At 47.5% G+C, this 13,188-nt stretch overlaps 1 protein-coding gene across 1 annotated transcript; it reads right to left on the minus strand.

The window, feature by feature from the left end:
* Nucleotides 1-10,237: 10,237 nt before the first annotated feature.
* LOC150066091 (surfeit locus protein 6-like) lies at nt 10,238-11,322 on the minus strand. Its single transcript, XM_090329404.1, has 3 exons — nt 11,288-11,322; nt 10,925-11,192; nt 10,238-10,845 (listed from the first exon to the last, which is right to left on the minus strand). Exons 1-3 carry the CDS (start codon nt 11,320-11,322, stop codon nt 10,366-10,368), a joined length of 783 nt encoding a protein of 260 aa, XP_090185530.1. The 3' UTR covers nt 10,238-10,365.
* Nucleotides 11,323-13,188: the final 1,866 nt, after the last annotated feature.

Genomic DNA, 13,188 nt, shown 5'->3' on the forward strand with positions numbered 1-13,188 from the left:
CCCAGAGATGGGGACACAAGCTCTCCCCACAGGGGTCTTCGGCCCCCTTCCCCCGGGAGTGGCTGGATTGCTGTTAGGGCGAAGTAGCTCAGCCCTTAAAGGGATACAGATTACACCTGGCAAAATTGACCAGGATTTTACTGGAGAAATCAAAGTTATGGCCTCTGCCCCGAAACACGTGGTATCGATCCCAGCCGGTCAAAAATTAGCACAATTAATACTTGTGCCTTTACCTCCCGGGGAGACTGCTAATTCCCCATGTGGACAGAGAGGATTTAGATCTTCTGATATCTATTGGGTACAAAGCATAAAACAAGAGAGGCCTGAGATGACTATATTTATACAAGAAAAGCCCTTTAAAGGAATATTAGACACTGGAGCAGATGTGTCTGTGATATCTAAAAAACATTGGCCAGCCCAATGGCCCCTGACAACCTCTATGACTTCCCTACAGGGGGTTGGGCAAGCAACTGACCCACAGCAGAGCAGTGCGATCCTTGTTTGGAGAGATGAGGAAGGGCACTCTGGTCATTTTCAGCCATTTGTCTTGGATCATCTGCCAATTAATTTATGGGGTCGTGATATCATGGAAAAAATGGGAGTGTATATGTTTAGTCCTAGTGCTGCGGTCACTAAGCAGTTACTTGATCAAGGCCTCCTCCCCTTTAGGGGACTAGGCCGAGCAGCACAGGGGGAGCTAGAGCCACTCCAACCCCAGTCTCACCCTACGAGACAAGGATTAGGGTATTCTTTAACGGGAGCTGTCGTTTGCCCTGCCCCTCATGCTGATCCCATAAATTGGCTCTCTGAACAACCGGTATGGGTCGAACAGTGGCCTCTTTCTCTAGAAAAGATCATTGCAGTACAGCAGCTGGTACAGGAACAGCTGGACTTGGGACATGTGGCCCCTTCTAACTCTCCATGGAATTCTCCAATTTTTGTTATAAAGAAAAAGTCAGGTAAATGGAGGCTGCTACAGGATCTGAGAAAGGTCAACGCCACAATGGAACTGATGGGGGCCCTACAGCCTGGCTTGCCTTCACCCATGGCAATCCCAAAGGATACTTATAAGATTATTATAGATTTGAAGGATTGTTTCTATACTATACCCCTGGCGCCTCAAGACTGTAAGCGCTTTGCCTTCAGCATCCCCTCTGTTAATTTTAAAGAACCCATGAAGCGATATCACTGGCTTGTGCTTCCACAGGGCATGGCAAATAGCCCAACTTTATGTCAAAGTTTTGTAGCTAGAGCCATTTCTTCCACTCGTGAAAAATTTTCTTCTGTTTATATTGTTCATTATATGGATGACATCTTGTTGGCTTGTTCTGACCCTATCGTCGTACGACAAGCCTTTGGACAACTAAAGCAAGATCTGAGCCTCTTTGGCCTTATAATAGCAGCTGAAAAGGTTCAGGAACACCCCCCTTTTACATATCTAGGCCATATATTAGGCCCACACTATTTTAAAAGCCAAAAAATACAATTAAAAACTTCACACTTAAGAACTCTTCATGATTTTCAGCAATTCTTAGGAGATATAAATTGGCTTCGACCTTATCTAAAGCTCTCCACAGGAGAGTTAAAACCCCTTTTTGATCTCTTAAAAGGAGATACCAACCCTACATCCTTGCGCGAATTAAATCCTGACGCCAGGAGGGCCATCCAAATTGTAGACAAGGCAATTTCCCAGCAACAAGTGACCTATTGTGACTATTCTAAACCATGGGGAGTTTACATTTTAGCTACTTCTCACTCCCCAACTGCTGTATTGTGGCAGGATGGCCCACTTTTATGGCTTTATCTACCATCAACACCCGGCAAAGTGCTGACCCCCTACTACGAATTGGTAGCTAATCTGATACATATGTGCCGAGTGGATTCCCGTAAATATTTAGGTCAGGAACCTCATTTTATCTGTGTCCCATATAATCTACAACAGCAAGATTGGCTATTCGCCCATTGCGATTCTTGGGCCATTGCTTGGGCCAATTATAGGGGGAAAATTTTGCATCACTACCCGTCTAACAAACTTCTCCAATTTGCTGCGTGTCATACGTTTCTATTTCCTTCCATAGTACAGGCCTCACCTTTATCTTCTGCCGCTTTGGTATTTACAGATGGATCCTCTAATGGAACAGCTGCTTTGACCATTAATGGGAAAACTCAATCTTGGGTTACGGGTTTTTCCTCCGCCCAAGAGGTGGAATTAGAGGCTGTTTTACAAGCACTCGTCCTGTTACAAGACGAGCCCTTTAACTTATACTCAGACAGTCAATATGTAATTCGTGCTCTTCAAGTCATAGAAACTGTTCCCTTTATTGGAACTACTAACTCCAATATTCAGACCCAATTTCGCCAAGTACAAACTTTGCTTTGTTCTCGCAACCACCCCTGTTTTTTTGGCTTTGTTCGAGCTCACACTAATCTTCCTGGCCCTTTAAGTGAGGGCAATGCGGTTACTGACTCCGCCACCAGAGTTTACTTAACTCAGGTTGAACTTGCTAAGCAGTCACATGCCATCCATCTTCAAAACAGTCGAGCCTTGTGCCGACAGTTTAAATTATCTAGAGAAGCAGCACGACAAATAGTTAAGACTTGCTCCAACTGTGTCCCTTTTTCACCAGCCCCCCATTTAGGCATAAATCCACGAGGACTGCTTTCTAATCACATTTGGCAGATGGATGTCACACATGTTCCATCATTTGGCCGATTAAAATATGTTCATGTTACTGTAGATACTTATTCTAATTTTATCTTGGCCACCCCCCTTGCTGGGGAAGCCACTAAACATTGTATCTCTCACTGCATTCGATGCTTTGCTGAGATGGGGATTCCCTCGAAAATAAAAACAGATAATGGCCCTGGCTATGCAAGCCGAGCATTTCAATCCTCCTGCCATTCCTATAATATCACTCATATTACAGGCATTCCTTACAATCCTCAAGGTCAAGGCATCGTGGAGAGAGCTAATGGATTATTAAAACATCAAATTGCTAAAATACAGAAAGGAGAGTCATATCCCGCTACCCCTGTGAATATACTTAATCATGCTTTATTTGTTTTTAATTTTTTGAATTTGGATTCAAATAGTTTATCTGCTGCTCAGCGATTCTGGGAAAAAAGAGCGCAGCGTCCTTTTGCCTTAGTAAAATGGAAGGATCCCCTAACTGGTGCTTGGCATGGACCCGATCCTGTTCTAACCTGGGGTCGAGGGCATGTATGTGTTTTTTCACAAGGAGAAAATGACGCCCGCTGGCTGCCTGAACGCTGCGTTCGGATCGTGGAGAGTGACAGTGGCCATCCAAGCAGCGACTCACTGGGCCTACACCCCCAACCCTCCAGTGGTGCATCCTGCGACGTGGGAAGGACCTGAGTTATTTGTGCATGTCAATCGGGACTGCTACTGATCCACTTGTTCCACACATTCATGTGAGCTGTGTTTCTCCTCCTTTTACTATTATGTAGGGACCTTTTAACATATTTATTGACTCTACACAATTTAATATGTGACATTATTTTGTCTTTACCAGCCCTCTTCTTAATAACCTTTTTTGTAAAAGATGCCCAGGTGAAAAGCAAAGGCCTCCAGAGGTAAGTAGAAGTCGGCCGACCCCCTTGTATGTCTGCGTTTTATTTTATTTTATTTTATTTTATTTTATTTTATTTTTGTTTGTTTGTTTGAAAAGGTGCACTGTGGGCCTAAAACAGAGGCCTGGGTGGTCAAGGGACGCCTTGACCCCCCCTCCCCTTCTGAGTTTCTTGTCGATAACAAGGCATACCTGAGAGTCCCACCAGCAAGACATGTCTAAATCTAAAAATAACTGTTTGGTGAAAACATTCATTTGAGCTCATGTTTTTTGTGTTAAGTGTATCTGATTGAGTCCAATTTTCTTGTTATATGTCAATGTCTGATTATTTAAAAGTCTCCGTTTCTCTGTCTTGTTCGTGTTACATATTTTTTCTTGTCCAGTTTTGTCTTTAAAATTGGTACCATTTCTAAGTATGGATCCTTATGGCTTTTCTGTGCGTACTCAAGCACACATCCTTGTTATTTATTTGAACATTTCTGGGCCTAGCATGGCCGCTCCCCCATGTCTGCAGTTGTAACAAGCCCTGGAAAAATAAATTCCAGCTAAGTTGCCTTGCAAAAAGTTTTGTTTTGAACCTGGTTCTCACCTGTAAGAGTAAAATTGGCAAAACTCTCTTGACACAAACTTCCGGAAAACGAACGGCCGATATTAATTTTGCGCGCTTTATGATCTTTGAGTATGAATGTGTGTGAATGAGTGAGTGAACATGTTCAAGGTTAAATTGTCAGCATGCTGTATAAAACAATGGTTGAGCTCATTTGAAACAAAGGCAATTGGGTAAATCTAAGTCTAAACTTCAAGAAAATTATTATGCTTGAATGTTTCCTATGTCTTAAAAGTATTATTGCATTGTTTTAAAGAAAAACTGGTAAAAAGTATTTTTCTAAAGATCCTGAAATCTGCATTTTAAAAAATCTGGTATTGCAATACATACAACTGTTTACATTGTAAACATTGTATCCTGTTCAGCACAGAGGTGTTAGGGAATTTGGGATTTATTACTTTAAGTTAAAGTTTGGAAACATGTATTAGAGATTTAAATGTAAAATTGTTCATTAACGTCAGAAATTTTGCCTGTCCTTTCTTGCAAACTGACACTAGAAATCTGATGGTAAAATGTGGATAATGTGATTAGTATTTTAAAGGAATGTTTAAAGGTTTATCTCCATGCTATTGGGTGTATTTTAAAAAAGGAGAGGAAACTAAGTCCAGACTTAGACTTTTGGTGCACTGATGTCTATAGTTCTTGAATTAGGGAAAAACTGTTATTTGAGTTTAAACTGTTGTTGGAGTTCTAGACAGTAATCTAAACTGCAAAAGAGCCCTTTTTTCTAAAAGGCAAGAGGAGTGCCTTGAGCCTTAGGGGGCTTGAAGGCAGAAGGAGTTCTTTGTGCCCTTAAAGGTTTTTCAATTGCAAATAAAGGCTAAGGTGTTAATTGTTTAAGCCAGTATCAGTAAAAGTTATTAAGAACATTGGAAATGGGTTTCTAAACAATATTTGAAAGTGAAGTTGTCTTAAATGTTTAAAGAAAGAGAAAAAAGGAAAATTAGGACTACCAAAGTAATTGCTTAATTGCTATTTCAGCTTGCTCTTGTAAGTTACCTTATAGCAACTTCCAGCTAGCCCATGGAGAAGGACAGCAATCCTTATTCAGATGTAACTTTGGCTTTTACCAGGTTCTAGGTAAGCTCATGCTTAGAGACTATTTCTGTGTTGACCACCTTGTTGCTTTAATTGGGAGTAACGTGGCCTTTTGTAGGACTCATTGATCTGAAAGCCACAGCTTTGAGCCTGCCCGGGCAAAGCAAAGTCCCTGTGAGACTATGGTGTCTAATCTGCCAGCAGGATGCTAGGACAGAGTTGTTTTGGAGCTTGAAGTGGCAGAGTGCTAGCTCTGAGCTGAAAAGCTGGGGGGAAGCACTCAAGCACCAAGCTCGGGACTCATAGTGGTAGGGTGCTAGCCTTGAGCTGGAGAGCTGAGAGACAGTACCCAGGCCCCGAGTTCAAGTACAGCAACCAACAAAGTAAAATGCCAATGGCATGTTTATCCCTGTGTGGAGAGACACTGCTGGGACACGAAAGCCTCTGCTTGGATGGCAGAAATGGTGTCAGATCTTAGTCACTTGTGCTTGGCCAATCAAATTAATCAGAGCCGGGAGGTCATAGAATAGTTTGTAAGCATGCCTTACTAATGCCCGTGCCTTTCATAACTGGGCAGGAACTTGTCAATCTTCTGTGATAGTGGGTAGTTTAAAGTCCTAATTGAGTAACATTTTTATTTTTTATTTTTGACACCAGCCACAAATTCAGGAAAAGTTTGTGGATCTGAGGCTTGTGTCTCTATTAATCTGTTTAGATCTGACAACTGAAGCATTGTTAAGGTTGCAGAAATTTAGTTCCCCAGACAATCAAGAAAAAGCCTTTGCAAATGGGTGCTAGGTAGGCTGCGCTGTTGTGGCCAAGGATGGTTTGTGCAGTTGTTGAATGTCAAGTATGATCTCTAGTTTGGAGTAGATTGTTGTTCCTGGTGTCTAATCCTTGCAACCCCTTGATAAAACAGGCTGGGCTTCTTAAGGTCCCTGGTCAAGCGCGGAGACGGCGCCCCTGAGTCAGCTTGAAGAAGTCACGGAAGTTGAATCTCCGCCCATCAAATCCCCGTTGGACCAAGGGACCAAAGTCATTTTTGGAAAATGTGACAGGATAAATTAGGGGTATAGAAAAGAGTAAAAATTGTACTTGTGTTTCTTTTAAAATAAAAAACGGGGGACATGTTGGGAGCCAGAGTGGAATCAAACTGTACCTTGACTTGCATCAGACCATGGCTTTATTGTCTTATTGCTTTCTGGCCCTATTCTATGTAAATGACCTGAGAATTACCATATGAATGTAACACCTGGAGGTTCCAGGGGTCTGGAGGAGGGGAGAAGGGGGAGTGGAAAATAAATGCGGCAGTCTCTCAGGAGTCTTTGCCTGGACTGCGGACATCCCGGACCCGGTGTGTCTGTCTCTCTTCTTTTTCTTCCTGGTCCTTGTCCCCTATTTCAGGAACCCCAATCTGCGAACCCTGGTTTGCTGCCGGTTGGCCCCAGCAGGGAGGAGAAGGGAGAAGAGGAGAAGAAGATGGGGAGGGAGGGAGGAGGTACAGGCTTTCAAATTGGAAAGCAAATAGTAAAAGTATGTCTATGACAGATGACAAGATCTTACATTGGAAAACTCACAAATTAAAATTTTCAAGCAAAGATGCAGGGAAAGAGAAGCCTTTAAACACTGCTGATATCAATACAAGATGTAAGGGACACCGTGGGTGGTACTTGCAGAGTTCCTTTAAAACATTTGGCCAGGCAAGGTGGCTCACGCCTGTAATCCTAGCTACTCAGGAGGCTGAGATCTGAGGATCAAGGTTCAAAGCCAGCCCAGGCACAAAAGGACCTGAGACTCTCAGCTCCATTTAACTCTCTAGAATATTGGAAGTGGGGTTTGGTCTGGTATGCAATTCCCTGATATCAGAGCTAAGAGTACAGGGGCAGCCAGACCAAGTGAAGCAGTGAAAGCAAGATGGCTGCTCTGGGGTGCCACCAGCACCCAGGCCATCCTGTTCTTTCTCATGGAGTGAGTGACCCCAGGACACGGTAGGGGGCTGGGGCTCACATACATGGGCTGTCAACGATGGGCTTCCTCTCACCAAGGCTGCCTGGCACAGCCTCTGCCCAGTGCCAGGCACAGACCAGCAGTAAAGCTGCAGGGGCCCACACCCTCAGCCCTGCCCAGCACAAGGAACGCACAGCCTTTGTCCTAACCAGGATATGCAAATCACCACTTGGGAACCTGAGTGTGCCATGACCACACCCCACTGGGGGAAGAGTCACAGCCTTTACCTCTTAAACCCCATCTCCTTCAACCTGAAGCTGTTGGCCTTCCAAGAAGGTGGAAGGCTACCTCTCTGTGGCCACAGGAGCTGAGTGGGAACGTTGGAAGCTCGGATTTCCTCCTCCTGTTCTTTGGCTACTCCTTGGCAGGTCTCTGACACCCAGAGGCTGGAAGCAGGTACAGCTGTGGATTCACCCTTTCCACCTTCTGTCCCTTTCTCCTGCCTGCTCTGCCTGGGTGCAGAATGACAGCCACCCACAGAGCCAGCTTGTTCCACCAGACCCCTCTGATCAAACGGTCACTGATACTGAAAACTTGGAAGGCAAGCAGACAGAAGAAAGGCAGGCAAGACACCTGATGCCTCCATCATGGCCACAGGCCTCAGACCAGGGAGTGCTCTGCCTGCAGGATCCACAAGCAGGGCACCATGGCAAAGCCTTTCTGGGTTCACCCAGGAATGTACCCCATAAACTTTCCTCTACTGGCCTCATTTCTCCCTGCAGTGGTCTTTTCTCAGCTAAAACCTTACAACAGGAAGTCACCCAGCCTAAAGGATTTGCAAGGATTCTTTTGCTAGGGACTGGGTTTTGTTTACCCTGGGACAATGGTACTTTTTCAGGAAAGCAACAGGCAGGTATGTGTAAATATAGATGAGGGCATGACACCAGAGTGCAAAAGTCAAGTGGGGACCAAATTATTAACCTAGATGCCATTCTCTGGCTTATCCTGTTTTTTGTTGTTGTTGTTGTGCCAGTGCTGGCACTTGAACTCAAGACCTGGGTGGAAGGTTTTAGGTGAGAAAAGAACATTCAGGGAGACATAAGGCAAGTAGAGGAAAGTTTATTAAAGTTTGCTTCTGGAAGAGCCCCTTCTCCAGGACCAGAGAGGTTGTACCAGGTCTGGTGGCAGCAGGGCTTTTATGGCTGGGCCATGGCTGGGTTCAATTTCTCAGTACCACATACATAGAAAAATCCGGAAATGGTGCTGTGACTCAAGTGGTAGAGTGATAATCTCAGGATGGCAAAAAAAATAATATAAAAGAAGAATCAAAAACTAGATGTTCCTACACTGGATGCTCATGTCTAATCCCAGCTACGCAGAGGAGGCTGAGATTTTAGGAAATTATTCTTAGCGCTGACGAACCAATAAAATGCTGAATTGGAGGCACGGCTCAAGTGGGAGAGTATCAGGCATAGGTAAAAAACCAGACGGCATGATGATCAAGCCTCAATATCAGCACTAAACAACTTCAGGTACTAGATATCACTTCATGTAACTGCCATTTGTGTGAATTCAAAACATCTCAGGCACTGGCTCACTACTGTGGGCCTGGGCACTGTCCCCGTTCAGCTCAAGGCTACCACCCTACCCTTGAGACAAGCCCCACTTGCAGTGTTTTAGTGATTAACTGGAGATAAGATTCTCAGGTCCTTTTGTGCCCAGGCTGGCTTTGAACTTTGATCCTCAGATCTCAGACTTATAAGAAGCTAGAATTATACACATGAGCCGGGCCAGCTTTACATTTCTGAAAACTATTTTCCTTCCTGAAAGGTGGTGTTCCAGAGCTAGGGTGAAATGAGCTTTCTGATGACACTAAAGTGAGTTCTGACCTCCAGTGGTTGCTGCGGGCATGCAATCTTCCTGGCTGCTGCTTCTGTATCCAGGCTGTGGGGTAATTAAGCCTCACTTAGGACTTGTTCGGAGTTGGCTGCCATTTCACCCCTCAGGAAGACCAAGACAAGACTTAGAGGCTTGCTCGAGTCACACTTGGGAAAAACCTGGAATGAGGGAGAAAACCTGATCACTGCAGAGCAGCAAAGCCCAGCCAGCCAGCAGGAGCTCTGCTGCTACCAGTCCAGAAAGGAGTCTGGCTAAGGCTGTGCCACTCAGGCCTCTGGACCCACCAGACTCTGCCAGGGGTGGAAGAGCCGCCATCCCTGTCCAGAGCTCAGACACTGAGCCAGAAAGCAAAGGGGAGAGGATGTCTACTCTTCTATAGCTGAACCCAAGTCACTTCTCGAAAGAGATGCCAGTGTACCTCCACGGCTGTGGATGCCACAGGCTTGGCTGCCCTTCCTGGGTCTCCAGCCTGGCTTCTAAGTACAGAGCTCATCTAGCATGAGGAAGACAGGTCCCATAAAGTATCTACACCGCCACCCTGAACATAAGCACACCTAACCCGGTCCTGCCAGAGTACAGTGTCCACACTCGCACCCCACAGAGCAAGCTCCATCCATTTTATTGAGGGTTGTATACCCTAGACAACAGCTCGTTTCACAAGAGCTGTCCAGTGTGATGTTTCCCTCCAAGATACTGAGACAGTACCAGCCCAGCACAGCCACTGCCTCACCCATCTGACCAGGCAGGGTCCCCATTTCTCACGTGTCACTGCATCGTAGAGGAGCTGCCTGGACCAGCCACTACACACCCCCCAAAGCCACCTGGTCTTGATTCTGTTGGGGTGCCAAAATGATGCCCTTCAGGGCTCTGCCAGTGACTGGCCCACAGATGGCACTGTGACTCAAGTCCCTTCTACTCTTTGGGTTTTGAGCAGGGATGGCTAAGGAACAGACAAGAAGGAGGCAGAGCCCAGGCAAAGCAAGGCAGCCTGGCTGGCTCTGGCTTCTTCCAAATAGCATGAGCCCACCGGCCTCCTGCAGGTTCTGCCCCTCCCAGGGAGTGTGAGGCTCCTTTCTCCCTCCTGCTCATGGCCACTGGGAAGATGAGGAAGCAGGGGTCTCCCCTGCTCCCCCTCCTCAAGAGGGCAGACAGAGGGCAGACTGGGCTGCCCACCCAGGGTCTAGGGAAGGCACCAGCTTTCTCTCTCTGGTGGGAAGCCTGAGTGCAGCTCACATGGGGCCCCAAGGTCAGGACCAGGAGGGAAAGGCATCGGGCCCGGGGATGTCAGACGAGGCCAGCCCGCTCCAGGTCCTGGGGCAGTATTCGGCCCTTCTTGCGGGCCTTCTGCAGGCGCCGCTCGGCGCGGGCCAATTTCTTCTTGCACACGTTCTGCCGCCGCTTGTCCTGCCGCTGCTGCATCTTCTCCACCACCTGGGCCGAGCGCTTCTCCCACTGGCGCTGCCGCTGGGCCTTGCGCTTCTCCTTGCGCTTCAGCGCCTCCTGCAGCATCTGCTCGTTGTCCCGAATCTTCACGCCCTCCGCCTTGTACAGCAGGTTGGTCCACTTCATCTTGGCCTCCAGCGCCTGGGCCTCACTGGCATCCTGCTCCCGCAGCTCCTCCAGTTGGCCCTGCCTAGCCTGCAGGCGCTCCAGCAGCTGCCGATAGTTCCTGCCCGTCAGCGGGGTCAGGTTCCCCTTCAGCTTCTGCCGCCTCTCCCTCCTCCGCTGGGCCTTGCTGGCCGGCTCGTCCTCGTCCACCTCCACCTGGGGACAGGAGGACTCAACCTCACAGGGGGCTCCCGGGATGGCCCTGCCCTCTCCCCACAGCCGTCCTGCTCCCCACCTTGTTGAAGATCAGCCCCAGCTCTGGTGGCTCCCTGCAGGCCTCCTCGGGGGGCGCCTCAGCCACTGCCTGCACCGCTGCCGCCTTCAAGGCCTTCTCCTGTGCCCGCAGCTCCTTCCGCTTCCTCTTCTTCCTCTCCCGCTCCTGCTTCCTCCGCTGCCGTTTCTCCAGAGTGGCAGCAGACAGCTCCTTGGCACTTCCCTGGGAGAAAGTGCGGGTCCACTCACGACAGCTCTTTCCCTTTTCAGGTTCTGAGTTGGGGTCCAGGCTGGGAGGCGTGTGTGGAAATCCTCCTGGAGGCCGTGGGCTCACCTAAAATGGCCCCTGTCCTTCTGTATCACAGCGCACCTCATCAGGTTTCACCTTGCACTGCTGTCTACAACCCTTGTTTCAGGCATGACCGCACTGCCTTGTGGTCCCACAGGAGGGGCAGAGGCTTGGTGCCTGACCCACCCAGCCCTGTGCTGCAGTGTCAGCGCTGATCACGTCTCAGAGCCAGAGCATGGGGGCTGGCTGTCCTGGGAGGGTGAGAAGCTGAGGCACTGCCCCCCGCCCTCCAGGGTGAGGGTGCAGCCAGGTCAAGGGAGACAGCACCTCGCAGAGCCCGAGGCTGTCCAGTCCTCAGGCTGGGCAGCTCGCCTCTAGGCACTGACCTTGAGATGGACAAACCTGGGCCCACACAGACCCTGTGGTATCAGCAGACAGACTTCCTGACATAGCAGGCTGTGCCTGAGGACTGTGGGAGGGACAGCCAGCAGGCTGGGGACATGGGAAGAGGAGCAGGGATAACTGCCCTGAAACACAGCAGGAAACTGGAGGGCAGACCAGCAAGGGCCTAGATAGTGCTCTGAGAACCAGAAAGGCTCGGCTCCACCCTCAGAGCCCATGTCCTCTCAGCTGGGCTCCACCTCAGGGAACTAGGGCAGCAAACCAGCAGTTGGGCTAGCTGAGACCTAGGTGTGTAGCTGCACACAGCCTTTGGGAACTTTCGGACACACCAGCAAAAGCTGCAAGCTCAGACCCAGTCAGCAACGGAATTAATTTGACTTAGATCTACACATATACACAGATACCCAGAACCTCGAGTCCTAAACCGAGTAAAGACCAACAAGTGGGACTTCCTAAAAATAAAAAGTTTCTGCACAGATAAAAGCATAGCTACTAAAGTAGAAGGACAGCCAACCAACTGGGGAAAGATATTTACCAATAATACATCAGACAAATGCTTAATATCCAGTATCTACAGGGAACTCAAGAAACTAATCCCCCTCCCCAACCAACGAAACAATCACTAAATGGGCAAGGGAAATAGAGATACTTATCCAAAGAAGAGGTCAAACTGGCAGAAAAGCCTATGAGAAAATGCTCATCATCCATGGTCATAAAGGAAATGCAAATAAAAACAACCCTAAGATACCATCTCTACCCCAATTAGAATGGCCAAAATTCTGAACTTAGACAATAACAAATGCTGGCGGGGTTGTGGTGAAAGAGGAACCCTACTGCACTGCTGGTGGGAATGTAAACTAGTTCAGCCACTCTGGAAGGCAGTTTGGAGGTTTCTTAAAGAAACATAACATTTGAAATAGGATGTAAAAATCAATGTTAATAAATTCTTTAATAAAAAAATTCCCTGCTTTGATCAGATACAGGGGGATTAGGATTTTAACTTATTTACCCCATTTGACAGCCTTAGCTTTCACTCACTATCACAGATGACCAGCAAGTGTGTAAGTTCCTGTCCAGTAACAAGGTAGACAGACATGGGTATTATAAGGACATGCTTGCAAACTATTTTTTATGATCTCCTGGCTCTAATTAATTTTGAAAGGCCAAAGAAATACAAGTGACTTCAGTGACATGACACCATCTCTGCCGTCTAAGCAGTGGCTTATTGCTTCTGGATGCTCCATTGCTTTAGTCCCAGGAGTGTCTTTTCCATGCTGGGATAAATGCACCTTTGGCATTTCCCTTGGTGTCTGTATTTGAACTTGGGGCCTGGGCACTGTCTCTCAGCTCTCCAGCTCAAGGCCAGCACTCTGCCACTTTGAGCTCCAAAGCAACTTGCCTTACCAGCACTCTGCTGGCCGATTAGAGATCACAGTCTCACAGGGATTTTGTTCTGCCCGGCTGGCTCCAAACTGCAGTTTTCAGATCAATGAGTCCTTTAAAAGGCCACTTTATTCCAATTAAAAGCATCAAGGTGGTCAACACAGAAGTAGTTTTTAAGCATGGTCTTACCTGGAACTTGTTAAGGACTAAAG

The sequence above is a fragment of the Megascapheus bottae genome, chromosome 3 (genome assembly GCF_031878675.1).
Source record: "Megascapheus bottae isolate mThoBot1 chromosome 3, mThoBot2.hap1, whole genome shotgun sequence".
Lineage (NCBI taxonomy): Eukaryota > Metazoa > Chordata > Mammalia > Rodentia > Geomyidae > Megascapheus > Megascapheus bottae.

Bases quoted from the DNA above. Each gene is read 5' to 3' on its own strand.
- LOC150066091 (XM_090329404.1), bottom strand. From the start codon at position 11,322: ATGCCTGAAACAAGGGTTGTAGACAGCAGTGCAAG. The intron at 11,193-11,287 runs GTGAAACCTGAT...CACGCCTCCCAG, and splicing joins GTTGTAGACAGCAGTGCAAG to CCTGGACCCCAACTCAGAAC. The intron at 10,846-10,924 runs GTGGGGAGCAGG...TCCTGTCCCCAG, and splicing joins TGGGGCTGATCTTCAACAAG to GTGGAGGTGGACGAGGACGA.